This window comes from Lissotriton helveticus, chromosome 12, assembly GCF_964261635.1.
Source record: "Lissotriton helveticus chromosome 12, aLisHel1.1, whole genome shotgun sequence".
NCBI lineage: Eukaryota > Metazoa > Chordata > Amphibia > Caudata > Salamandridae > Lissotriton > Lissotriton helveticus.
The window spans coordinates 170,770,034-170,795,876 of NC_136073.1; the positions used below are offsets into that span (position 1 = coordinate 170,770,034).

At 44.0% G+C, this 25,843-nt stretch overlaps 1 protein-coding gene across 6 annotated transcripts in view; it reads left to right on the plus strand.

Annotated features, from left to right (window-relative positions):
* Positions 1 to 25,843, plus strand: part of ACHE (acetylcholinesterase (Yt blood group)) — a 401,526-nt gene that overhangs the window by 357,021 nt on the left and 18,662 nt on the right. For 3 of the 6 annotated variants that reach the window (XM_078670032.1, XM_078670033.1, XM_078670034.1), the window contains one exon: positions 24,057 to 24,479. The exons of 2 other annotated variants lie outside the window; for them this stretch is intronic. In XM_078670032.1, coding sequence (XP_078526158.1) covers positions 24,057 to 24,268 — 212 coding nt within the window. In that variant the 3' untranslated portion in view covers positions 24,269 to 24,479. Of the gene's footprint in view, positions 1 to 56; positions 83 to 341; positions 423 to 24,056; positions 24,480 to 25,843 lie in introns of those variants that run through there. One more of the 6 variants, XM_078670037.1, reaches the window with a different exon arrangement.

A 25,843-nucleotide genomic window follows, 5' to 3' on the forward strand; every position in this document is an offset into this window, starting at 1 on the left:
TGAAACACATTAACGCAGAGACGTTCGTCTAAAAAACATATATTTTGCTTTTACAGTGTCTTTACATTTGAATCCGAGTAAGGTAGGCTGAGACCACGTTTTTTACGAGGGTACGGTGATCATAAGGTTGTGATTTATTACGCAATAAGACAGTTACAATGTCGTTTTTCCATACTTGTGTTCACAGATAATTAACTGCACTCGTGGCACATTAGAGGCTATAATTGGCATAGAGGTCAACACAATCAGGCATGAAAACACGATCATAAGTACATACATAAGCTCCCATGTGGTCTAACAGATATGGATATTTATATTATTTCATTTGTTTATTTTCTCAGGTTTGCCCCTGATGAAGGCACTAATCAGGTGCCGAAATGCATTGGGCTTCATAAAATCTTTGTGATCATGAAAAATGTTAAACAGTTACATCAAAATATAATTGATTTCATGTAAATTTTGTTTGCACTTCTAAAATCACAGTTGATGAAGATTATGATTTCAATATTTGATAACAGACTGAACATTGAATAAAACAAAGAATAAGAAGTAAAAAATGGAGTATTTTGAATAAATCAACAAATTAAAGTTAAGTGCGGAAGCATCAATTGAACAGTGCGTGATTAGTTGGGTCTACAAACCCACCATAATTAATTATTTAACCAAGGAGTGACTACCCTTATTAATAACTGCACCAGTGGACTAATCAAACAAACAAACAAGTGCTCCACACAAACCCAATAACTAACCTGGACTTTTTGCCACTCTGGCACTTTGCTAGTGGCCTGCAGGCTCGGGAGCTGCTTTCAGAGCAGGTTACTTTGTCGCGATATGACCACACCCCATGGACCCATTTTCGTCACAGGCCCCTGCCATGTTGTGGCTGGTTTTGACCTTTTTAGGAGAGCTGATTTTGGTTTCCCGTCTAGTGATGTATTGAGATTTCTTTTCCCTTTTCTGACTATGCCAAGGTGTTGGGCCAAAGAGATCACACCTCTCAAGTTGTGAGAGCACACCTATCAGTATTGTTCTCATCTTGAGAACCCACTGTTTGTCATGAGATCATGGCGAGCAAGTCAACGCTTAGGATAGGTTCCCAATCAATACTCTAAAGGTAAAAGGAAACCATTTTGGCACATTAAAGGGCTTGAAGCACAGAATGCTCAGATTATTTACCAGTAATCTTCATTACTCTGAATCGTAGTCCTCCTCGTTGTTGCATCTAAAAGCTTCATTAGTAAGGACGGGAATGAGGAAGACAGATGAGGAAGTAATGGTATACGTACCCCAGAGGGGATTTGTCATTGCCAAGGATCTCAAGAACCGGCTTGATACGCACAAGCCTGAAATTGACTCTTCCTTGGCGATTCTGGAATCAGGCTAATGTGCCTAATGGCCACTTACCTAAATACAGAGTAAAATGAGTCCAGCAGTGAGTCTGTCTCACTCCCATCAATGTGCCTCAGGCTCTTCTTAGACCTACCTAAAGCTGAACATTTGTTGACCCTATCCACGGAAGAAATTGACAAAACTTTCAGCACTTTCAGATTCAACATTGGCTGCAACCTTTTCTAATAAAAAAATCACTGTTGAAGTCGAAAGAGAGGAGCATGAACCGGGAGCACTGGAGACATGCTTTGTTGACTTCGAAAGCATCAGAGTTGAGAACAGTTTATGCTACACATTTCAGCATTTGCGGTGTAAAAAATCCTCACTTTAAAGGTTCTCGTCGAAGTGGAGGCGGTTCAGCCGACAGGATACACTGATGATGGCTGCCTTAATGACCTGGATTTAAACCCTACTTACGAACTTTAAAGAACAGTTGGGCTATATGCGCCAGAGGTCACACTTCTAAGCAGGCGCTTAGGCGCCATTTTGTGAAACGCAATTTCTCTGTGAATTGACCAAGATGCAGTATGGCCACACTTTCCATCACAAATGCAAGCTCTGCCTGACTATATACCTTTCGCAGGTAAACAAGCACTCTCTCTTTTTTTTTTTTTACATCTCTGCTCTGCAGTAGCTTATTTTATCACATGTTTTCCAAAAAGACAGGCTTAGTGTACCCTGCAAGCAGTGCTAATTTTGAGCCAGAGGTTTCCAGTGGTGGCCATAGCCACTCTTTGTGGGGACTGGCACTTATTTTTCTGCATCAGACAATTACTGATAGCAACAGAGGAAAAAGGAAGCTGAGACACAGAGGAAGAGATATACAGGACAACCATCACAAAGGGAGAAAGCAAAGAGTGATATAAAGGTGCAGGGAGTGTCTGGTATTGGGTTTACCAGGCATAAGGTGGATTCCCGCACAGACATTTAATTGCACCAGCCTCTGGCTTCTGTGCAGAGCTCTGGGCACCAACTCTCATTCGTTTACAAATCAAGCACTATTTGCAAGTATGCTGTCTGCAGGGCTGACAGGCCCATCTGTTTCCCACCTCCTGGAAGCGAGTGTGGTAAGAATGATGGTGCCAGATCTTTCTTTTTGGATGCCAGCCTTGTCTCTTTTTCCTTAATCATGCAGCATATCTCAGAGACTCGCTAGGATAAGCTGTGAAGAGGAAACCCAAACACATGTCAGGCTTGTGTTTATTATCTGCACACCATATTGTGTGCACTGACAGTGAATATTCTTTCCTATGAGTGTGTTAAAAAAAATCGTACTTGAAGTCTGAACTTATTTATTAAGCAAAACGCAATATCGCTATGCAAACTTCAAATATTCCCCCTCAGAGCAGATAAGCAGCTAAAGCTGTTTGCACCCTCCATTACATGGCCAAGTTATGGACATTTTGCCATAAAAAATAAAAATAAACTACTTATGAGAGAAACATAGATAGCGCCACAGAGGCACAGTTTATATGAAGGCAGAAGACCTTGAGAAGAGATACAGGATTGTATGACGGTATTCCACTTGCGTTCAGCACGCATGCCTTCTGAACCTGTTATTAGTACGAATGCCTCTTTAGCACGCCTTCGTTCAGCATGCAAGTTGTTATAACGACTTGCCTTAGGGGCGCTGGATTTTGGAATCATTTTACTTACCTTACAAACTTCAGTCTGCGCAACAGTAGGGAAGGTGTTGGACTTTAAATCCAACATCGTTGCACTAATGTATCCCCCAAAAGCAAGTGGTTCTTACGACTTGTTTGCTGAACGAATGCGTACTAAAGACGTGTTTGTACTATTGCTGGCACCGTAAAGGCACAGCGTGATTCAGGCTTCATCCTAAAGGACTTTTTCCGAGATACAGACATAATAAGTTTTAGATGCTGAGCTAGGAAATAAAAATTCTCACTTAGGATTGTCAAGTACAAGGGTGAGTCTAATACTTCAGAGGCAATGCAGCCTGGGCAGCCATCTTTGACATGGACATAAAATATAGCCTCAGCTAATACAGTATTTTTAAAGAAAATGTGTGCGGTTTCTCAGGTGTTTGGCATTTATTGGAAGATCGTAATTCACAGGTTGCAGAAGCAATCTCAGAGATGAAATGCACAGACTCCCTACAGCCCTGTTATAGGGGTTTCACCCCTGAAAAAAGGCATAGTGGCAAGTTGTGGGTAGAAATATTTTCACAGTCAATGCAAAAATTTTTGGCTTCAGTGTTAAAAAGTTCAGAATACCTTGACAGTTTTAAAGCAGTGTCTCTTTGAGTGCTGCTTTGTCAATGAAATGCGGAACATATTGAATTTGTCAAACAAATATAGAGCTCTCCAATTCATATTCCACAATCAGACATGTTCTGCTTGATGAGTTTTGTCCTATTTATAAAGGGATGAATCCGAATGTATGACTTATTCAGCATTCCGTCCATCAATTGTTTGCGTATCGTATTTATAAAGGGAGCAACAGCAACACATTGCATTGTTTCAGCTACTGCTTCAATAAATAATAACTTCTTTATAGGGTCTTTTGATCGCCTTATGCCTTCAATCGCATCAGCTTTGTAATGTTGTCAATTTCATTTAGCCAGCAATGAGCTATTGTCGTGCACCGCCTGATACCAAACCGCTGGCACCAAAACCTGGTACAAAATGGAAATTTACACCGAAAAGTCTTCAATATGGTTCAGGACTCGCAGAATGTAAGCCTTCGGCTCACGCCTTTAACGCTGTAGCAGGCCTTTAATGACCGGTATAGCCTGCTAAGGCGTGATATAAGGCTATAATTGTGTCCAATGCATAAAGAAGATCTTTAAACTCTCTCTCTCTACTGCTGCTTCAATAAGAGGGAAATTAAGAGCCCAAGAAGGAATATCCACAGCTCAGCCTCTCCCACCTTAAAAACAGCCAATACCCTTGTCAAGCACAAAAAGTCATGGCTAATAAAGTTCCAGACAGTTGGAAAGCAAGAAGGGGCTGTGGCTGTCTTATAGAAAGGGCAAAGTTCTACACAGACATTCTTGGCTCAGAATATCAGAATTTATTCCAGGATTGCAGGTGCATTACGTAAACATCCATTTAATGTGAACATGCTGTTGGGCGAACTTGTGAAACGTGAAATATATTCAGTAATGAAGGATGTCATCCATTGGAGACCTCAAAAATCACTGAAGCAACACGTTATAACCAAAATCACGTGCAGTTAGCGCCTCTGCAATTGCGACAAATACATCAGGTGGTGCCCCAGCATGGCGAAAAGCAGCCAATTTGATGGATATGACATAGCAGACACAGCACGGCTATGTGTCTCTAAAACTGGCTTGTTGCTGATCCACATTGTTTCAGCATGGATGAGATAACCAGTGCTTCAGACATTATGCACGTCTGCACAACCCGTGCATCCATACCCAATCATCCATCTCGATATGCCTTGTTCGAGGCGCATGGTAGGATTCTTCTCTGGAATGCAGAGAGTCTAGACAAGGGTAGTATGGCTTTCATGTAGCTCCAGAGTTTATAGTAGCTCATGGCAGTCCTGATGGAGGCAGAAGGCATGTATATAGACAATGTCATACTGTATATGGAAACAGCATTGTGTGTCTGTATGTACTTCATTTAACACACAAAAGACTTTGTGATCCCATCCAGCCTGAAAACATCAGTCCACCACAGGAAATGATGTAGCGCTTGCTCATTTTTTAGAAAAACAAAAGCGCACACCTTTTGGAAGGGATGTATGACGTTACCACGCATACTTTTAGCACGCATACCTTTACAACGCAATTTTTACAACGCAGGATCCATTACAACGAAATACCATTACAACGCATTTTTTTACAACGCAAATACCTTTACAACGCATACCATTACAACGTAAGTATTGGTAAGTATATAATATTTTTTTAAATGTAAGTTATTACATTTAATATAATTTAATTTAATTTAATTTAATTTAATTTAATTTTAATTTAATTTTTTTTAAAACCCAAACCTAGCCCTGAACCCTAAAAATACCCCTTTACCCAAAAACCCAAACCTAGCCCTGAACCCTAAAAATACCCCTTTACCCAAACCTAGCCCTGAACCCTTAAAATACCCCTGTACCCAAAAACCCAAACTTAGCCCTGAACCCTAAAAATACCCTTTTACTCAAAAACCCAAACCTAGCCCTGAACCCTAAAAATACCCTTTTACCCAAAAACCCAAACCTAGCCCTGAACCCTAAAAATACCCCTTTACCCAAAAACCCAAACCTAGCCCTGAACCCTAAAAATACCCCTTTACCCAAAAACCCAAACCTAGCCCTGAACCCTAAAAATACCCCTTTACCCAAAAACTCAAACCTAGCCCTGAACCCTAAAAATACACTTTTACCCAAAAACCCAAACCTAGCCCTGAACCCTAAAAATACACTTTTACCCAAAAACCCAAACCTAGCCCTGAACCCTAAAAATACCCCTTTACCCAAAAACCCAAACCTAGCCCTGAACCCTAAAAATACCCCTTTACCCAAAAACCCAAACCTAGCCCTGAACCCTAAAAATACCCTTTTACCCAAAAACCCAAACCTAGCCCTGAACCCTAAAAATACCCCTTTACCCAAAAACACAAACCTAGCCCTGAACCCTAAAAATACCCCTTTACCCAAAAACCCAAACCTATAACATTTTTACTATAATTATATACTTACCAATACTTACGTTGTAATGGCATGCGTTGTAAAGGTATCTGCGATGTAAAAAAATGCGTTGTAATGGTACTTCGTTGTAATGGATCCTGCGTTGTAAAAGTTGCGTTGTAAAAGTAGTCTGTTGTAAAAGTTGCGTTGTAACGGTTGTTTACCTTTTGGGAGGGATTAAGAAGAACTTCCTACAGCAAAATGACCTGCTCCATTTTAGTAGCTTAACTAACTCTTACCTGAACCCACAGAACGTCCATCTGCGACCACCCAGAAGTCTGTCATAAAGCACACTTCGTGAAGGGGGCATTCATTGCTGCGGTCACCTCCAACTTTTTCAGTGAACTGCAAGCATTTTGTATAAACTAATTATTTGCTGTCCTAAGACAATTACACCGACAGCTTTCATAGCAGCCTAACATATAGAATATGGCTAAAAAACTGGTCTTGTCAGTGACAGAAAAGCTGGAAACTCTGGGGTTTTAACTCACTAAGCGGGTGTCAAAGATTTAATTGAAAAACTTTTGGCCACTGTCTTTCTGTGTGTCAATATGCAAAGCTGAAATACTTTATAAACAAAAGGTTAACGTTAGTAGGTAATATGACTTTGGTTGCAGCAGACGTGGGAGCAATAGAAAGGGCAGAGCATGAACAGTGAGTTGCAAAGTAGTGGGCAAAAAAAATAATGTCTCTCAGCTAATCTATCAGAATTATCTTAAAAGCTTGCGAAGAGAAAAAGATCAGTCTTACCCAAACTAATGTGGGTTTGGGAATGTGGGTAAGAGAAGAGTGGATACAGATTAAATTTCTGCATAAGACATTAAACACACCACCCACTTTCATCAATCAACACACACTGGTCTATGCAAATGCAGGCCCGAAGCTTTACCCTGAACATCAAATTTAGCATCAAATCCATCAATATGGAGGCCTTGGCTCAAACCATAATCCTAATCATCGTAAACAATGTCACAAAATCTACAGCCCATGAAGATCTAAACTACTAAACCCAACCTCTTCAGACGCACTAAGAAATCTTCTACCCTTAAGATGCAGAACTCCGTACCTTCCACTGACCAAGCTGATGCCGACCTGTGATAAGGGGGCTCGCATAGGGCACTCCATCGAGAAGAAATATCCTCAAACACTAACCATGTAAGTGAGCCCCCTAATCAAACAAAAGAACAATTAATATATTCAGGGTACCTACCAACTCAAGCAGCATAAAAAATAGCCCCTCTCAATCTATCAGCAAAGCGAGGATCTTCTATTATTCTGCTAGTCAACAGTCCACTAATGTGGTAGGACTAAGCCTGACCCATCATTGTTTCACCGTCCCCCATCCTCATGTGTACTTGCAATCTTCTCATTTATATGCCACTGAAGCCAAGGATGTGAGGAGGCTTGCTCTAAAATAACCAAAGACTTTAAGACACCAAAACACATTGCAAGGCAGCCTGCATTAGCGCTTCTTTTGAGCTCTTGCAGCTGATATCACAAATGTGGTCAGTGCTTCCCTCGCGCAGAGGATGCGACCCTGAACACTCTCAAACATGCATTCATAACTCCACCGAATCTGATAGCAGACATCGTGAATTACCAGGTGCTCCCAAAGCTACCTGAATCCAGCAAAATTCTGGGAAGGGATGTGAAAAAGCAACAACGCATGAGTTGGGTTTCAGGTTAAAAAGAGGTACTTAACTCACTCTGGTAGATATTGGCGAGGGGTGCCAAACCACCCTGGGTAAAGACAAGCAAACCACACTCGTAATCTTTGTCCTTTAATCAGCCTATTAAACTGTGGGCCATATTATTCTTGTAATAAAAGCCAAAAGACTGGGGAGGAGTGACTAACACTACCTTAAAAGAGATGCACTCCTTCCAAATTAACCACAATTAACTGGGGTGAAGATGTCTTTCAAGGTCGTAGACAGTAGAATGACTTAGGCCCTAAACCTCAGGCAGAACCTGACCTCATTCAGTTCAAGAAGCTCCTGAAAATGGAACTAACCAGGATGTCCTTTGACTTTGTAGCTGTGACTCAAAAGCTGCAATTCAGGATTATCAGATAGAAGAACCTTCTTTACATGCTGTTAGACTCTATCTTTGTCTAGCTCTCTTCCCCGTTATTATATCTTAGTATGTGGTGATACTGGAGCACTACCCAGCATTAGATAAGTGAAAAAGCGACTCCTTGCTCCATCTCAGTAGATCCATATATGTGGTACTACTCGTTTGACTGAAAAACAAAATATAAACATTGCAAATTTAGGATCAAAATGCCATCAAACGATTCAATCTGGAAATGCCAACCTTTGGAAATGAATGTTCAGTGACCCTTTCCTTTCTCTACTATAGCTTTTCTTTTTAGCCTTTTTTCTTTTCTGATTCCACTGCATGCAGCAGGCTTCGCGGAGGATCGCTTAACCAGAGACCATCAAATCTCTGGCGATCCAGGGGGTGATCAAACAGAGAAAAGACTGCAAAAATGTGATCCGGCTGTCTGATAATTGTCGTTTGGCACTCTACAAAAAGTGGTACCTTATAACTACTTTAAAGCACTCATGTACACAAGTAGATTCTCTAGATTGTGTTGAGAGGGTGATGTTCTGGATAATACTTTTGTTAAGGTGCCAATGTATCCATTTGTGGGTACAAGAGAGGCAACAAGGGTGCAAGTATTGAAGTAAAAAAAGAAAGGTTTGAAACGTTAGCGTTTCTATTAATGGTATAGCAACAGTTAAAAAGTCCAGACCGGAAGTTACGTAGGTCATCCTTTCGCTTTCTTTGTTCTTTGCAATCCACTTCTTAGAAGTCTTTATCCTCACAGTTCCTACTTGGGTGATGAAGGTTGGCTTCCTGATTTCCCCCAATTAAAGACTAGGTGAAGAATACTATATGTAGTTGGTCAATTTGACAACAACACTGTAGAATACGCTTTATATTAGTTAGCTAACAGCCAAACAGCAAGAGCCCACGTCATAAAAGGGAAGTAGACTACAGCTGTATTCCTAGAGAAACCACTTACATAGATATGAAAAGCCCCAACAGGGTCATCCACCCATGCATTCAGTCAGCACAACTGTTGCGATTGTTAGGCCATACCAGATGTTTATGTGGGAAATTGTTCTTAGAAACAATTCAGGTTAAGTGCATGCCTCAATCCATGAATTTGTTGAGTTCAGTGATATACTACTTGTTGCTTTGTGCCCTGAACGTAAAGCTTTAACAAATCAATAAAGTTAATTAGAAGTAACTCTACTTTTGTAATGCTTTATTATTGATTCAAAGGTAATCAGTCTACCCAACCAACACACACACTGCACCCGCGTGCGGGTTTGTTCGTAAACCAAATGCTGAACTGATCAAATTCAAAGACTCCAAAATCAGTCTGAGGATGTTGTTGATTCAGAGGGGACTCTAGGCATTGGTTCGACTGCACAGGGGATCATGATGGCCTATAGGGTTGGTTTATAAAACGTTCCAAACTACCCCCTATACAATCAACAGATGACAAGAGTAGACCTGGGCATTTTTAACAGACTTCATTCTTCTTATTTAAAGTTGGGTTGAGTATAAGATTTTGTAAGGAGTTTGCTAATCCAAAGGTGAGTACAGCGTTGGAATTTCCTCCGCCATATTAGGATTATGGGGGGTGAAAATTCGACCAGTAGATTTTCCTCCAGATCTAGCACTTCCTCCAGAATCCTTAGGACTTTCTTAGACTTCCCACCTGTAAATTAGGCCAATTCTGTCATATATTACTACTCCTTCCTCCTCACACTTCACGGTTTCTCCTCGAACCCCTGGGATCGCCTCACATTTCTTGGGGCTTACCCTACAGACCCCTGAGGTCCCCACCAAGTGCCCCATGGTTTTGATTCACATCCCGGGGTTCCCTTCACAGTCAGTGGACTCTCCCTCACAACCCGCCTGTGCCTGCTATTTGGCTTGTTGTTACACTGATGCGCGGGTGGGTTTTTTAACGTGCCTCTGTTTGTTTCTTGCTCCTTTGTAGAGACTGACAGGCCTTGCCTGAACTGCGTCCTGGGGCACAGCAGCTGGGCACTCGTCTTTCTCCTCATGCTGCTCTTTCTTTGGTTCCTGTTCTAAGAACCAAATGGACTCGCAGCGCACTGAAGACTTTTACATGAACATCAAAACTTGAATGGCACCTAAGGGTTGATAGTTTCTAAGAGATGAACTCCATTAGTGAGTCCCCAGGGATGCATGGCTAACACTGTGCAGCTCCCTGAGTGAAGTTGCATGGTCCCTCCCATAATGCTCACAGTGACCGTAACAAATGTCACTTTCACCTCTCTGGCATTGCTTCTTCGAAATGTCATGCAGGCTATAAGAAATATCAGTCTCCTACAAATTTATCAGCCCTGACCGTGCTGCGAGCATCAGAAAAAGGTGATACTAGGACTTTCCCACAATGTGCTCTCTGGATATAATTAAGGCGTCTGAAGAAAAACACACTTACATCCATCACATTATTTCTGGCTCTGTCCAATAGTAGTAAATAACTCTCTGGAGGTAGACGACAGGATATACTTTGACTATTGGTCATGTCCAGTGGTGGAAAAGACTTTTATTGGACAGAGCACAGGATCCACACCTTAAGATCTTCAGAAAATGGACACAGACACTTCAGAATAGTAGCTAACACTGCTACATCAGGCAGACCATTTGTTTATTACCTTTTGCCTTCATTCGCATGATCCCTATAGTAATGTCACACAGTACTGATGACCTCCACTAAGGTAGAACACATGACTGATGTACTTTGACTTATAATTCTGCCCTTTGGTGGAAAACACTCTAACTGGACAGACCAGACGTTTTATATCTTTCCTTTTTCAGCATGATACCTCAGGCACTGCAAAATGGAAGCAAAAGCCCTTACAGGGCAGTACATGGGGCTCATGCCTTTTGACTTTTGTTGTATGATCTCTATAGAACTGTCACATAGCTCCATTGAACTCTTTGGACTTGACCATACTCTTCCAACAGCCATGTGTTTTCTACACTGCTGTCCAACAATAGCAGCAAAGTCACTAGAGTATGTCAGAGTTTAAACCCTTTGTTGTGCAATGGTAGCAAAGACCTCTAAAGGGTAAACCACATAATGGGCATTTTTACCTCACTTGAATGATCTTTGTGGCACTGTGCAATGGTAGCAATAATCTTCTTGGGGCTGACCACATTGCTTGTACACTGTAACCCCAGTTTCAAGATCTACATGGGCCTGTTGATATGTAGCAATGGCCTTTATGGGGCAAGGCACAGATGGAGGCTTTATGAGATGAACAACAAGATCTCCAGCATAATGCAATTTTAACAAAGACCTCTGTGTAGTAGACAATAAGGCTGTTACCCTTTGAATTCAAAAGTGTCACCAAGAGACATATATTATCTGTAGTGTTTCTGGTATTCAGTTAAAGCTGATTATAACTGATAAAACACCATTGAAGAGATGATTGTATTTTCAGTGGAAATCTGAAAACACCAGCTTTGACTGTAGTTGTACATCTTTGGTATGAAAGCAGGATACTTGCATCTCCTACTTTTACACACTTTTCTGTGGTGGGTGCTCCCAGCGTCACCAGCATGAGCTATAGTAAGTCATGAAATCCCATGCACATAGCCAAACAATGTAAAATAAATTCCATTCACCATGTGCACTGCCCATACAAATGGCTCATATCATCCAAGTTTCTTTATCACCTGAGCTGCGTCTTTCTACTGCAACAGAATTGGCAATAGTGTGAATATTAATTTCATAGCAGACTCTACGTATGACCAGGTCAAGCAGGAATAGCCCCAAATCAGATAAATGTAAATGTAAAATGTAAATGTAGTTGAGCTTATATAGCGCACAGCTACCCGCAGTGGGTTTCCCGGCGCTTGCTTAGGGAACCCTTCCTGGTATTCCCCTGTGAGATAGCAGGGTATCCACAAGGTGAAAGTCAGGCATCCCGCCGCGAGGGGCCGTTGTGGAGATTAAGCAAGCTATTGCCCAGAGTCGCAGAGTGTGAACCCGTGAGTCGAGGAGGCACCGGGGCGAGAATTATCGAGTCCGTGGAATTTTTTTTAGCCCAAGACCCCGCCGAGGCGGGGAATTGAACCCTGGTCCAGGACCGATCTCAGCTTCCGGGTCTGCTGCCTCTAACCCCTGAGCCACACTTCTCCACACCATACTAATGCCGCATTTTCATTTTTTTTTCCTAGTCCTTTCTTGGTATCTGTAGACTGAGAACACGGCAGTGTGATAATGGCTTGCAACAACAGAGCACTCTAACAATATATATCTATCTATAGATATATATATATATATATATATATATATATATATATATATATATATATATATATATGTATATATATCATGCCCTAAGTAGGAAATCTTAATTCAGTTGCTCTTTGCTAATTTTTTTGGTAGAATAGAGAAGTCAGGAGGTGAGGAGGTGTGTTAAATGCTAACCATTAATCTGTTATCAACTGAAGTCAAATATTTTATTGAGGTGCAAACCTATTCCCAACTATGGACATCCTGGACATGTTGAGGTCTGGACTGCTGAAAACAAGTTACAGGGAGGAAGGGGATATAATGAAAAGTAACTTGTAAGAGCAAGTTTAAGGTAAAAGGATAGAAAAGGGACTCAGGAGCAGGAAAGAAGGAAGATTTGACAATAGGAATTAATGAGGAAGGAAGGAAAGATAGACTAAATTCTTTACAAGCGCTGGAAAAACACGATCTGTGTGATTTTTGTTTAAGGAACAAGAAAGAGTAAACCGTGATAACTACTGATTTTTACGATTTGTGAAAGTATTGCAAAACACTGAAAAAATCTGCGGAATTCATAACAAATAGAAACTGAAAACAGGAGAGCCTTATTATCCATATATTGCACTTCATAGTTTTATGGGTGTCTCACAAGCTCAGATCCTTCATATTTAGAGTCTCTGGCACTGTCCAATGTTAGAAAACACAATTTTAGCATAAACTACAGACCTCTCTTTAAGCTCTCATTGGCACTCTTGAGTAATAGCAAAGCTCACTATCAGGAAGAATGCATGGCCTATTTGACTGACATTTAGTCATTTGCGTGTGAGTGTATCTTGTGCAGGTTCCAACCATCCTTGCCTGTTCAGGGCACCCCCGGATGGGGTAGCATTGTCTGTTTGCTGGTGTGGTGTTGAAATCAAAAATCCACTTCTCAGGGGTTCCACTGATACTTAGTCCTTTTAAACTCACAAAGAAGAACTTGACACAGAAGCTGGAATATAAAAGTACATTTTTATTAACCTCAAATGAGTGAGACTACGTCACACAGAAGCCTTAGCAACTAAATGAGGCAGTCTGCTAGAATGGTGTTACTTCACGTCTTATGTACTCTTTATCCTGCCCCAGGCATGTAAGGGAGTTGTACCAATTATATTCCTAAACAAATGGAAAATCTGGAGGGTCAGCAGGTGAGTAGCCTTTGGGGTTTTAGCAGGATATGGGCAAAACATTATAATTACATAGTTCACAAAGGTTAATCTGATTTAGATGGCACTGCAGGGCATGGCATGATTTCATTTACAGTATCCCAACCCAAACGTTTAATCATTAAGAATGTCCCAAATTCAACCTCCAAAAGCAGGACAAACCAATAATTGAAAGCATAACCCATGTAATGAAGAAACATAAAAAGAAACAGTAACAGATGATGAACAAGATAAGTGAAGAGGTCAGTTTCTTACAGTTCATTTCAGAGTCAAAAAGAAACCTTAGTTAATGTATACATGAACTAAGAAGGTCAGGCCACTTTATTCGCCAGGCTACCTTCACAGGCCTATGTGAGGGCAACACAAAATGGTGGCACAGAACAAAATGGAGTCAGACTCGAGAATTACAGAACCTCAGTGGGGAGGAATTGACCGCCGGTGGGGCTTTCGGGTCAAGATGCGGGCTGACTGGTGCAGGCTAGACTCATTCAGCTCTTACACAGTCCCATCACTTTATCATTGAAGTGGTGCCTTAGTTACATATGGGCTTATGATTAGGCCTGCCACAAACCCACAGGTTTCTGAGCAGGTACACCCAATTCTGAGCGTAGGATATGCAGGCTAAGGGACAGTATCCGCCAGCAGACACATGCTGCCCCATGTCAAATTAGCTGACAGGTCTTTAAGTGTCAAGTGTCAAGTAGGACCTTACAGGACTGTACAATTTAACCATTGTAACTTGCCAGTGCAGTTAATTAGTATTCGGCACGATTGAGCGCAGCTTTAGTGCAATTTTAGTCTGTGCTCTGTAGGTTGGTCCCCTACATGTCATTTGAGTCAGCTTCCAGCTAGTTTGAAGGTCACTTATCCTGGGCCTTTTCACATGGCCTTTTGCCACCTATATAGATGAACTCTCATGGGCTGGGCCCAGGGCAGCAGTCAGCATGGGAATGGCAAGGAGTGGGAGTCATATACTCCTGGGGGCCAATCTCCCAGCAAATAAGGGGGAAGTTTCCTCAACTGCGGCTTTAGCTGGTTGGTCTCAATTAGAGCTTCTCGGGCTGAGTGGTCCCCACGGTCGCCCATTGCAATAGAGGGATACCGGACGAAGAGCCAGAATGCTGGGGCACACTAAGCCAGGAAAAGATTGCAGCGTACATGTTTTTATCCAATGCCATGTTAATATTTCGTCCATGCCTGAGTCTTGGGGCCTCCGGGCGGCTCGACTAGGTACGTTTTAGCGTACAGAGGGGCACTGGTGCTATTGGTGCAGGATAATTCCTCTCCCTCCACCTCGTGACACAGAGAAGGATGACTGGTACTTAGAGGAATATACTTTATTTGATGTATCTCCATGTAATTTTATGTGACTACTGGCCTATTTTCGGACATGCCCTTGTCCATTACTCGTTCCTGCTCCCTCAGAGTCGGGGGTAACAGATTGTACCCTTCCCTAAAAGCTCTGCGCTAAGCTGTCCCTAGGGTCCCTCTTGACTCAGCTGGCTATCTTATTGCCTTTATAAGAGCTTCTGTAATTTTGCCGTACTACATATGCTTAGTTAAATGCCACAAGATTTGCTGTCTCTTACAGGACAATGTAGCTGCATGCAATATTAGGGCTTGATCGCGTGATGCTTTCCAGTAACAATTGGTCTACAGATTTCCACACTAGGAACATGAACTTTGTGCTACCTTATCAGCAGTATCTGTACGACAAATGCTTCTTTTAGTAAGAGAGCTCAGTGGGTGAAGGTGTGCATTGCAAGGATCTGTGTTTCTTTCTAGGTCTATTACGTGTTGAGATGGGTCAGGTTCTGCTGCTAAGTACTGTGCATAATCTATAGACTAAATACTAGCATGTTTCTTAAGGTGTTCTTGCATTTGGCATAGGGATTGAGGTGTTCTCCTCACGTCAAAGACCCTTGACTAACAAGTTAGCTCACGGGGGCAGGTGCCTGCTGCTTACCCCATCTGTAAGGTTCTGTGCATAAGTAGCTAGCTCAATCTTTCACTGTTCGAGTGGGATATAAGGGGTACCAGTAAGTTGCATTACAATTAACAGATTTCTTTATGTATCAAGACAAAATTACAATTGTGCTAGGTGTGCTATGCACAGCTATTAGAGTAATGATTCCTCGACACCTGCACTACATCACACATATGGCGAGTTCTGCTGTGCTATATTTGACTAGGTGGTTTAATAATGTTGTTTTCTGGTGGGAAGCACCGTCACCATTGTGACCACCGGTGCCCCTGACAGTCTGCCATGTGGTGGCACTGTCTGGCTTTTAGGGAGGACCACTAAAACAGGCCCTGAGTAAGTCAAGATCATGGTTGACGATTGCCTTCGGCCCAAGCCATTCTTTTAGCCTTAGGGGGGCCAGGTTTGCCTCATTTGACACACTTCGAGTTCAAGTTAAATACAGGCTTGTCAGCCCTGTAATGTTGGTTGCAATGTTTACTGCACGTCAAGGACAGAGGATGAATGTCTCTTGACAAGTTATGCTTGCATTTGACGTTTACATTGGGTTTGGGATTTGTAGTATCCTACCACTTGCGGTCAGGGAAAGTAGATAACTGGTTGGATATAGCAGTGCAAGGTCTGGGACACTTTGCAGTAAATCAGGCATTGATGAAGCACATATATCGTCATCTGGAAGGGGTATACAGGTGGGTCAGTTATGTTTGGACGAATGCTCCGTTAGTAAGAGCTCCTTAGGTTAAGGCATGCGCGGCACGGATCTGGGGTAACCAGCGTAGGCTTGCTCCTGGGTTTGTAAAGTTGATGTGGGTGCCAATTGGTACTGCACCGTGCATAAGCCAAATGTCACAGTTGAATACTAGTGCATGTCGTGCATATTCAAGATTCACAGTTTTGGATATTAACATGTGCCCTATGCACAGTTACTATTAGGTTCTGATTCCCCTACTCCGGCACAACACCACATATATTGTACATTCAAGGCACATGTTAAACGTTCCACCGACCCCGATGAGAGGAAACCACACATCTTCAGCGGTGTCAATCATTACTGGTCAAGAGGGGTGAGTAGGGGTCGCAACAAGACTCCTGCAGCAGGGAGTGCCGCACGGCGGCAAGGAGTTGGTGAGAAATAGGACTGGCAGGTACCGCTGGGTGCCTGCCACCTGGCCACTGCAGGGGTTTATGGTGATCTCAAAGGTCCTAGGAGGGGGCATGGCAAAGTAAACCTGGGCTGAAGCACATGCGGGGTGTGGGGGTCCCTACTTCATTTCATAGGATCACTCCGTATTGGGTTTAGCTAACGATCATCTCAGTTGACGTCTAATTTTCAGCTCCTCGTTTTGCCATCTGTGACTAGGTTAGCCACGAAACTTAATAAAGCAATGTCAGGCATGTCCAAGTAAGGGTTAAGAAGCCAGATGGCGGCCCTGGGTTTCAAGTTCACAGGCCTGTTAAGCGGCAGAACTGTTAGGACTTGTGTTCGACCTCCTGGTCACAGGTTAAATTCTTGGTAGGTCCACTCAGCATTTCATCCGTCTCAGGTCAATAAATCAAGTACCATGGAGTTGGGTATCACTAAACATATGTTAAGTCTCCCGCCCTATAGCCTTAGCTGGCAGCCATGCAAGGTGGAAGTTGTCATCCAACAAGTGTGCTACGGTCCAAAGATTGGGGAAACTCTGGGTTAAAGCACTAATGCGCAACAAAGTATTAGAAAACATTTCCCAAGAATACCAGCAGAAGTTTGGAAGGGCAAGGCGTCACCTAGGGTGGTGACTGGCTTAGTTCGATGGACATTCTCCAACGAGCGCTATACTTAGAGGTGTGAGTTGAGCATCAAACTGGGGACCGGTGAATTTTGGGGGTCTGAAATAACCCCATGGCAGGGGGCGTGTTCAAGGGAGGCCATGGAGACCTTGCGCAGGAGGGTGAACAGCGCCATGCATATAGTCACAAAGAACAGGGGTTTGGTTTTATCCTGTATGGGTTACTGCACGCCAAGTCCACAGGGTGTTTAGATCCAGATGGGTCATAGGGCTGAGCAGAGACTCACCGGAGGCCGTGAGGGCAACGGCCGCACTGCATTCATCATCAGCGCTCATCTTGCCGTGAGGGGAATGGCCGCGACCGTGCAGTGGAACTCCAACTCCCAGCTGCCCCACTGCACCTCTGACGACACTACTGCGCCCGGAGGCGCCATAAGACCGAGGTACTCCTCGCGCCACGCGAGACGCGCGCGGACAGCACCCGGGCAGAGGGCGGGCCATCCGGGGACGGAGGAGGACGGGACGGGCCCGGTCCCTAACATCTGCGGATTGGAAAACGCCTGGGAAAACCCTCGGACAAGAGTCGGGTCAGTACATGACACACCTTTTGCCATATGATTAACAGGTGACGGTGAGAGGCACCTCGAACTAGAGACGCTTGGGAGTAATAGTGGGCGGGTGCCATTGCCTGGATATCTACTGATCAAAGTGTGGTGATACCTGGAAATAAACTGCTGCCTGACCCATAAAGAAAAACGACTAGCACATGAACATGGCAAGCACAGTGCAAACAAGGTCATCAAAATTAACTAATGGTACCCCTCTAGTCGCCTCTAATGGTAGTAAACCTAAAGGTATCCCTAAATTGATCCCGGACAAACCTACTGCCATTGATAGAATGCTACATCAAGCATTAGGGAAAGTAGCATCGGAGATTGAGAGAACAGAGAGAAGTCTCTTATTAACTCCCCAACCTACCCCACTAACCCTGGAGCTAGACTCAGAAGACCAAACATCGCTATTAGACTCACCTGATCTTGAGATATTTGATATTCCCTGCGCTCAAGAGGGGACCTCACTGGTACAGGAGATAACCTCCGGGGGGTAAACACCACAAACCAGCGAGGCTAAGAAAACTAAGAAGAACAAGGCCAGGCGTAAGAAAGCCACCCCGAATAAGGCCCCGTTAGATAGTTCCACCACAGATAAAAGGCCCACTGGGGGGGCTGCATTAAACACACAAGAGCCCCTATGTGGGTAGCCCAAATAATCACCAACTTACAAACCCATCTAGAACAACTTATTACCAATCAAACTAAATTGTTTCTTAGCAGATTGGACAAAGTAATAAGTTTGGTTAAAACAAAGGGGCTGCCAGGTGGTAGTAACTCTGCCCCTCCAGGGAAAAATCAATCGAGGGAGGATACTATCACTAGTTTAGAAACACCATCTGTAAACACACCTGGAAATGTCCAAGGCAACATTACTCAACAACCCCTGACTCCTACGAACACACAACTAGAAGGCCCGACATTGCTCCCACCGACTTTGCCCGCTGCCAGTAGAGACGCACCTCAGGGAGCGTCAAAGGGCATACATCGAGTAATGGTTCATAGACAATCCACGAACCCCCCCATAAGCCAGAACCCACCAGAGAACCACACCAATAAGGGGCATTTTAACACAGCAATGACCCTTAATTTACCCCTTGACGCAGCACCATATGTAATTATCCTTACAGGAGTCCCAGTGCTGAGGCCAGAACAGGTGGAAACATATGGCGAACTCAAAAATAAAACCATGTTCTGGTTAAATAAGTGCAGGCCCCTTGTGGGCATGGAACAGGATGAGATAATAATGGTTAGGCGGGTGAATTGGGTGGGAACCAGACCCAAGGAGGACACCGGGGACTGTGTGGTGGCGAACTTTAGAAACAGGCAGGTCGTGGATCAGATATTAAGTTGGGGGTCCAACCTCTGAGATTAGCAACATCAGATCCATGCCTCTTAGTTTCTTTTATCCCAAAAGGGTCCATAATCGGGGGACTGCCACTGGCGAATTGAAAGCTAGGGAGTGGAATTTAGTGGCGCATCATCGTAGACCGCACCATGTAAGCATAAGGAACCGGGGTTGGATTGATCTTCAGAATAGATTCGGCCCTCTGTCCACCCTAGAAGGAGTAGATTGACTAGGGACAGATACAAACCCTAGACATATACAAGTTAGGGACAAGATTCATGGACCGACAAAGACACCTTTGATTAAAGCACCTCAAAATGAGTTAGCGCAGAGACGGGAAAGTAAGGGGGCAAACATGGCAGAGAGTATTCAACCAGGTAGGGTAAGGGAGATTGAGCCAACGGGACTAGACAGTACTGATTCAGGCACCCAAGTGATAAATACAAATAAGGTAGCTGACCCTAATGAAATTACCATACTGGAAGGAAACGAACTTACTTATCCCCCCAGAGTCAGGTCAAGAAGAACAGCTGGGCGGGACGGTCTGAAAATACTATCCTGGAATGTGGCAGGACTTGCGGCCAAATATGAAGATCAGGAATGGAGGCAATACATCGCCGGGTTTCATGTAATATGCCTGTAGGAGACCTGGATGATTGATTGTAACCATTCTCCCTGGAAGGGTTTAAGTGTTTCTCAGTCCCGGCACACAGGTCAGCCCCAGGGAGAGCTATGGGAGGGCTGATCATATATGTAGACCTTCTTATACAAGGGGTCTGGTCCAATTTTAACTGGGCATCACAGAATATGATGGCTGTGGGCTTTCGCTCAAACGGGTTAAACATCATCCTGGTTAATTGGTATAACGCGGTGGGGGCAAATGGGAAAGGAAATACAATAAAAGAACTAGATTCCCGCCTAAATGCCCAGCTGACGATGGTGCCAACAGCAAAATCGGCAGCTGCCCCATCTGTAGTCCTGTTAGGGGATTTTAACTGTCATCTCTGCGCAAACCTTAGGCCACTGAATAAGGATTGGTCACGTTGTACAGTGGAGAAAGGCCCACATTTCTCGCATTCTAGGGAAGGGGTGGAGTTAGATAAGGTGCTGAAAGGCCATAGCTTGGTCCACACAATGGACCTGATAGAGATGGGCAGTGGAGAGGAGCTCAACCCTACCTTTAAGGGCAGAGGATGTAGGTCGCACATTGACTACATTATGGTGTCACCTATACTTAAAAGCTGGGTTAGTAGGGTGGACATAGAAAACAGCATATTTAGTGACCACAACCCCCTGGTGCTAGAATTAAAAGGCACGACTATTAAAAACATATCGGGCCCGATTCACAGAACTAACTTAAGACAAAATCCTAAACTTACTACTTTTGGTATTCACAGAAGTTAGGATTTTATCTTAAGTTTGTCTTAAGACAGACTTAAGACAGACTTAAGACAGACTTAAGCTAGGATTTTATCTTAAGTCTGTCTTAAGACAAACTTAGGACAAAATCCTAACTTCTGTGAATACCAAAAGTAGTAAGTTTAGGATTTTGTCTTAAGTTAGTTCTGTGAATCGGGCCCATCATGTGGGGTAAGAGCGACAGAGAAGATATCGGACCAAGGGAGAAAACTTAGATGGTCTAAAATAGATGGTGATAAGTTTTACAAAAACCTAATAACTACAGGGGCAGATCCATTAAATACATGCCTCGACCCCAACATTGAGGGAGTCGCTGTAGTAATTACATTTGAAAAGATGAGACACCTCATTGATGGACTATTAAGGACCACTAGGACGAGGATACCATTGACCCCTGAACCTAGATGGTTCGATAAAGAATGCTCAAAGGCACAGAAAGAGCTCAAATCTAGCCTAAAAATAACACCTAGAGACAGTATTTACATAGCTCAATGTATGTTGAACTACAAGAAAGCACAAAAAACCCGTAAAACCAGTCTCCAATTACAAGCTTGGGCGGATCTAAGAGAGGCGGCGGAAAGAAGAGATCTGATTGAGTTCTGGAAAATTATAAATAAACCATGTTTCCAGGACTCAAATGCCCCACAAATTTTAAACACTATTTTGCCTGAGCAGTGGCACTCCCATTTCAGTAATTTATATAATCATACGGGCGAAATAAACAATGATGAAGGGCAGAGGTTAGAACTGACTACACGCCTAGACATCACCCTGGCTGAAGTAGAAGGAGGAATCTTGGGGCTAACTAAGAATAAGGCACCCGGCCCGGATGGAATTCCTCCTGACCTATACCTCAGTAAAATTGAGCTGTGGGTGCCGATTCTCACTAGGGTCTTGTGCGGCAGTGGAGGCGGGTCTGCCGCGCTCTTGGTCCTCGGCCACCATAGTTCCAATTTTTAAAAAGGAAACCGAGACGATCCCAATTGCTATCGCCCGATATCTCTAATTGATGTCACGGCGAAGGTCCTGAGTAGGGTGATTTTAAATCGCCTGACCGAATGGGCAGATACCCATCGGGTAATAACGGAAACGCAATATGGGTTTAGGGAGGGGAGGTTGACCACGGACCAATGCCTGAATCTTTACTTGTTGGTCGCAAAGTACACCATAGCTAGCAAGGAAGCTGTCTACCTGGGATTCATGGACCTCTCTGCGGCATTCGATCATGTGAACAGAGAGAAGCTATGGGCCCTGATGAAAGGTTTAGGGGTGGACCAGAATTTAGGTGTACTATTTGATGGGCTTCTAAAATTTAGATCTTTAGTGGACAAACACTGTGCCAAATTGGTGACTACATCTGGTGCCATAATGGGGTATGGGAGAAGGCTGGGGAGATGGTCTCCCGAGCAAGTGATGTATTTGTACAGATCGATATGCTGTGCCAAGGCAGCCTACGGGGCGGAAATTTGGGGCTTTGTGAACATACACCTGGTCCAGGCAGAGGAAAACAAATTCTTCAGAAGGATACTGAAAGTTCCATCTAGTACATCTGCCTACATTCTACACGAGGAACTGGGAGAACCCTACATTGAAGACCAGATTAAGATCAGACCTCTTTTGGCCTGGGTGAAAATCTGGTACAACCCCGAGGCAGACCTCAGCAGACAAATTATCAGACTGTTTGAAATTAGACCAATGGACTTCTATCCCCTGGCTAAATTTTGTAAAGTGTACCCTGGAGTCTATTGGCTGTAAGAATCTTTTTACAGAACCTGAAGCCCTTACTGCCCAGAACAAAACAATGGTTAAGAAAATGTTTGGGGAATGGACAATTGCCAGGAGGGCGGCTACTGAAGAGTGTAAATCTACAGTGGGGGCTTATAGATTATTGAAAATAGAGAGTGGAAGGGAACCCTATCTCTCACTGATTCATAATGCACAGGACCGATTTTACATGACCCGATTTAGATTAAACCTGTTGCATCACTTGCTGGCTGACCCCCTGGTTTTACCTTAACGGTCGAGCAGAAGGGTACCTGCAGCTGCGACAATAGTCTCCGCAGGATACCCTTCATTTTGTTTTATTGTGTCCTTTTTATTCATTACCTAGGCGAAAGTTCCTGGAAGGTCTACTGAACCGGGCCAGGTTTAAACATGCTAAGGTAGCATTGGTGTTCTTCCAGATGGCTAATGATGCATATACCCTTTGCTGTATTTCAAGTTTTATTAAGATGGCAGTGAGGCTAAGGAGCTAAGGAACTCAAGAGAGATGAGCTAAATATGATGCCCTATAATTTGAGATGTTGGACTAACTGAAATGAAATGTAGTGGATGAACTATTTGTTAAATATTTTTTTAATGTATTTAATCTGTTTTTATGTACTTTTATGGTATCTTTTTAAGTGCCGAATAAAGAAATATTTGATTTGATTGATTTGATCCAGATGGGATACACCTGTCCAAAGGGGGAATGGACCTAATCTTGCTTGATCTGGGGGAGGCCTTGGAATCAGCAGGGTGTAGGTAACTAGGTCTATAGCGGGGGGGGCCTGGGGTGATGGTGGCCACACCCAGTGCTGTGGCGGAGTTACAGGGCAATCCAGAGACTGTAAGGTACAGTAAGGGTACCCTATGCAGGAGCACAGTAAGGGTGTGAAAGCCAAAATCCCCAGGGAGGTCCTCACGTTGGACCCTGGAGGAGCGACGACGCCCCGTTAGTCCTTCGGGTGGTTTGGACCTGAGCAACCGGGGATTGCCTGCAACTCTCTGCCCCCCCTGAGTTGGGAGGGGCATGAGTAAGGGGGTAGATTGGCGGTCTGCCGGTGGGAGGGGCTATCCCCTCCCCCAAATCGGCAAACACCGGTTGGCGAGGGACACCTTGTATTTGGCTCATCAGGTGGGCAGGCGGCGAGGGGCTGCCTGCCCTGGGATCGCCCGTAAGATAACCCACCATGTTGGCATATTTGATATGCAAATAAACCTGCATCAATTTTCTCCACTAAAAAATGTGTTGTGTTTGATTATTTCTCCAGAGTATTGCTGTGGGAGAGATGGGGAGTGTTAAGGATATATTGGCACTATTCAGGGCTGCCCCGGGCCCATGAAGGGGGCCCTCCTAAGAGGGCAGCCCCCCCTTAGTGCCACAGGATGGCACACGGTTAGCCTCCCTGTGTTGGGGGACTCTCGAGGGTCCCCCAGGCCTGCGTCACTTCCGGGCAGGAGAGGGCGGGGGGAGAGGTACTTATACCTCTCTCGCCCACCGATCTCCCTCTTTTCTCTTGCTGCCCTGACGCCGTTTCCCTCCCCACCGCGTACCCGGCATACAGGCAGGGGGGTGTTATTCACTAACTTATTATTTTGTGTTGCAGGAGGAGTTACAGGGCGATGCAGAGGCTGTAAGATACAGGAGGGTACCCTCTGCAGGAGCACAGTAAGGGTGCGAAAGCCAAGATCCCCAGGGAGGTCCTCACGATGGACCCTGGAGGAGCGACGGCGCCCCGTTACTCCTTCAGGCGGTTGTGGACCTGAGCAACCAGGGGTTGCCTGCAACTCTCCGCCCCCTGAGTTGGGAGGGGCGTGAGTAAGGGGGTGGACTGTCGGTCCGCTGGTGGGAGGGGCTATCCCCTCCCCCTAATCGACAAACACAGGTTAGCGAGGGCCACCGGGTATTTGGCACATCAGGTGGGCAGGCGGCGAGGGGCTGCCTGCCCTGGGATTGCCCGTACGATAACCTACCATGTTTGCATATTTGTTATGCAAATAAACCTGCAGCAATTTTCTCCACTAAAAAATGTGTTGTGTGATTATTTCTCCAGGATATTGCTGTGGGAGGGATGGGGAGTGTTGCCGATATTGGCACTATGCAGTCGTAAAATCTGCCTGGCCTAATTTCACTTGTAGCATGACTTGGATAACTTTATTTCTCTGGGAAACCACTAAACTAATTGTGGACTTTTCATGAAGAAAACAAATTCTAATTGATTGAATGGAAAGTAACCAAGAATACAGCTCATATGTTGCATTTGTTTGTTGAAAGAAATCTGAAGACAGTAAAAGCAAGTGGAGAACGAGAACCTATGACTTGGTGTCGTATTGACATCCTGCTGAGAGCAGATCTTCTGGCACTGCGGTCTGTTACATGAGCGCTAGAGGGCGCACAAATACCATCTAACACAATTGGGACCGAATTGCATCACTTCTACTATGTACAATTTCTATATCAGTGTTTCCTTTTCTCCAGAAATTCAACTCTTGCTCCAAAAACCAAGGGAAGCGTTCAGGGTGTGTCTTATTATCTGCCCAGTGCGTGACCGTTAGCCAGTCCAGTCTAAAGGGCAGGTGAATTCTTGAACGTCTGTGTTCTATTAGTTTATCTGCATAGCATGCAAAGTCCGATTAGTGACTTCTTGGTATTGTCAGATAATTAAAATAATAACAATAAGATACCAAACAATTAAGGAGTGGACAGAGCAGTTGTTAGGGTTTTTCTTTCTTGAACCGGAGATGGCCTGCCATCTGTGGTCACCGAAAGCAATACCATTTTCTAGCAGCAAAATATGACCGTGAATCTCCCTCCAGATTCCACATGTTCCTTCCATGCAATCACCACGCTGCAGCACGGTGGATAAAACAGGCACCTCCCAGGCGTGTTGAAAGCTGCCCAGAAGACCCATCTCAGCAGTGTTAGACTTTCATCCAAAAGCAGCTTGCAAGCTGGGATTTTTCAGTCCATACTTTCAATGTTGAAAGTGAAACTACAAGTCCCACAATGCAGTGTAATGCAGGCGTAAAAGGCAGGACTGGAGGTGTGAGGCATGCCATAGCGCCAGTGACCAACTATGTATGTGGTGTGTCATATCATTGCCCAGATACATTGTTCGATGCCATAGAAATCAGAGAGTGCAAAGCCAGTGCTTAGTTTGTGAAAAAATAAGTGGTGGGCCCTTGTCAGGAGGCCACTGCAGCTTGTGGGCTACAGGTGTAACAATTTACAGTATTCCAGAGCCCAAAGCCATAAGAATGGCTTGGGAAGCAGGTATTAGTCATATTTTATGCACATTGATTTAACTGTTATTTTACTCGTCTTTAAATTATATAAACAGCGCCTCGTTGTGGCAGACTATCATAAGTGCAGGTGTTGACAATTAAGTGGCGG